General features: G+C 51.1%; 1 protein-coding gene across 1 annotated transcript; it reads right to left on the bottom strand.

Moving 5' to 3' along the window:
* Window positions 1-538: 538 nt before the first annotated feature.
* Window positions 539-1,514, bottom strand: LOC129715665 (protein Wnt-10a-like). Its single transcript, XM_055665521.1, has one exon. The coding sequence runs from the start codon at window positions 1,490-1,492 to the stop codon at window positions 929-931; it is 564 nt and encodes a 187-aa protein (XP_055521496.1). The 5' UTR covers window positions 1,493-1,514; the 3' UTR covers window positions 539-928.
* Window positions 1,515-2,777: the final 1,263 nt, after the last annotated feature.

Genomic DNA, 2,777 nt, shown 5'->3' with positions numbered 1-2,777 from the left:
TCAAGCGAAATAGTTTGACCAGACGATCGCTGGGGGGGTCTATAATGAGCCAGTGCAGGCGTCCATTTGAGACATGGCACCACTTTGAGGTTCGGTACCTCAAAGTTTTTGTTTTTGTTGTTCCTTTGCTCTTCTAGGCTTAGATTGTCATTAACGTTCTTTGTGTGTCTTGTGTGTGTGTGTGTGTGTGTGTGCATGTATGTGTGTGTGTGTGTGTGTGTGTGTGTGTGTGCGTGTGTGTGTGTGTGTGTGTGCGCGTGTGTGTGTGTGTGTGTATGTATGTGTGTGCATGCATGTGGGTGTGTATGCATGTGTGTGTCTATATGTATGTGTGTGTACGTATGTGTGTGTGTACGCGTGTGTGTGTGTGTGTACGTATGTGTATGTGTGTATATATATGTGCGTACGTGTGTGTGTGTGTGTGTGTGTGTGTGTGTGTGCGCATATATCTATATGTGTGTGTGTGTGTGTGTGCATGCAGGCACGCCTGTTTATGTGTGTGTGTGTGTGTGTGTGTGTGCCTGCATGTGAATGTGTGTGTGTGTGTGTGTTTGAGTGTGTTTTAGTGTGTGTGTTCGCGTAAGTGTGCGTGAGTATGAGTGTGTGTTTGGATGTGTTTGCTAGTGTGAGGGTGTACGCATACACGCATGTGTGTGAATTGTGTGCGTGTGTGCATGCGAGTGTGAGTGTGCGTGTTTGAGTGTGTGTGTGTGAGTGTGAATGTGTGTGTGAGCGTGCGTGCATGTGAGTGTGAGTATGTGTGTTTGAGTGTGAATGTGTGTGTGCACGTGTGTGCATGTGAGTGTGCATGTGTGCGTGTGTGTGCATGCATGCATGCATGTGAGTGCGAGTGTGAGTGTGTGAGCGTGCGTGCGAGTGTGAGTGAGCGTGCGTCCTCGTCTCTCCGCAGCCTCCGGGGGCCTCTACTCTACTTGCACACGCTCACCCACTCGGTCACCCTGCACTCGTCGCATGCCACGTAGCAGCACCAGTGGAACTTGCAGTTGCACCGCTCCCTGCGCGACTGGCGGAGGATGTTGTGGCCACGGCCGCAGCACAAGCTCTCGCAGTTGTCCAGGCCGGGGCTGGTCTTGTTGCAGATGCGGCCGCGGGTGCCGGCCGAGTCCATCTCGGGCTCGCTCTCGCAGAAGTTGGGCGAGTCCTCGAAGAAGACCAGCCCGGCGGCGGCGGCGGTGGCGGCGGCGGACCTCCGGCGGTGCGGGTGGTGCGGGTGGTGCGGGTGGTGCGGGTGGTGCGGGTGGTGCGGGTGGTGCGGGTGGTCCACCTGCCCGGCGTTGCGGTTGTGCGCTCGGATCAGGGTGGCGTTGTGGAACTTCAGCTTCAGCAGGCCGCCCACCATGCGGAAGTCCGGAGTCACCTGCCAGCAGGTCTTCAGCTGGCAGCTCCCCGACGTCCCGTGGCACTTGCATTTCCTCTTCATGTTGTCCGCTATCATCTGCAAGGCAGGGACAAGCGGGTTAACGTACCACATATGCAACACCCGTGTACACAATCAAGGCCGCAGTGCAACGCAGCGTAGGTTCAGGGTACACCACCCCACGTGCAATTGGGGCAATTTACAATTTTTACCACAGCAGAAACATCCACGTCGCGGGGGCTGGAAACTGGAAGTATCCCGAGCTAATTCTGCCACCACCATCATACAAACATATAAACATAGAAAATAGGTGCAGGAAAATAATCCCACCCCATATACGATACGATACGGTAGATCTTTATTGACCTGGATTTATTTCCCAGGGAAACTGATCTGCCAACAGTCAGAAAAACACAAAATGCATGAAACATGAAATTAGTGGAGTGGAAAGGATTGGGGATCTGCAAAGATTGAGAGAGGTGGGGGGGGGGGGGGGGGGGGGGAGTCAGTCTCAGTCTCAGTCTCCCCCACGACAGTAGTGGGAGGACTTGTATAAGATATATATCAATATAGGTACATATAGAGATCATATATATATTTATATATGAACATACACAGGCACACGCACACATATGTACACAAAAACAAACAAACATAGAAACATAGAAGCATAAAAGATAGGTGCAGGAGTCGGCCATTCGGCCCTTCGAGCCAGCACCGCCATTCATTGTGATCATGGCTGATTGTGCCCTATCAATAACCCGTTCCTGCCTTCTCCCCATATCCCTTGACTCCACTAGCCCCTAGAGCTCTATCTAACTCTCTCTTAAATCCACCCAGTGACTTGGCCTCCACTGCCCTCTGTGGCAGGGAATTCCACAAATTCACAACTCTCTGGGTGAAAAAGTATTTTCTCACCTCAGTCTTAATTTGGTCTCCAAATCTGAGGAAGGACATTATTGCCATAGAGGGAGTACAGAGAAGGTTACCAGACTGATTCCTGGGATGTCAGGACTGTCTTATGAAGAAAGACTGGATAGACTTGGTTTATACTCTCTAGAATTTAGAAGATTGAGAGGGGATCTTATAGAAACTTACAAAATTCTTAAGGGGTTGGACAGGCTAGATGCAGGAAGATTGTTCCCCGTTGTTGGGGAAGTCCAGGACAAGGGGTCACAGCTTAAGGATAAGGGGGAAATCCTTTAAAACCGAGATGAGAAGAACTTTTTTCACACAGAGAGTGGTGAATCTCTGGAACTCTCTGCCACAGAGGGTAGTTGAGGCCAGTTCATTGGCTATATTTAAGAGGGAGGTAGATGTAGCCCTTGTGGCTAAGGGGATCAGGGGGTATGGAGAGAAGGCAGGTACGGGATACTGAGTTGGATGATCAGCCATGATC

The sequence above is a fragment of the Leucoraja erinacea genome, unplaced genomic scaffold (assembly GCF_028641065.1).
Source record: "Leucoraja erinacea ecotype New England unplaced genomic scaffold, Leri_hhj_1 Leri_130S, whole genome shotgun sequence".
Taxonomy (NCBI): Eukaryota; Metazoa; Chordata; class Chondrichthyes; order Rajiformes; family Rajidae; genus Leucoraja; species Leucoraja erinaceus.
The sequence above is the reverse complement of the archived record's forward strand: the minus strand, read 5'-3'. Positions and strand labels throughout refer to the sequence as shown.

Excerpts from the sequence above, each read along its gene's own strand:
- LOC129715665 (XM_055665521.1), bottom strand. The coding sequence starts at position 1,492 with ATGTGGTACGTTAACCCGCTTGTCCCTGCCTTGCAGATGATAGCGGAC.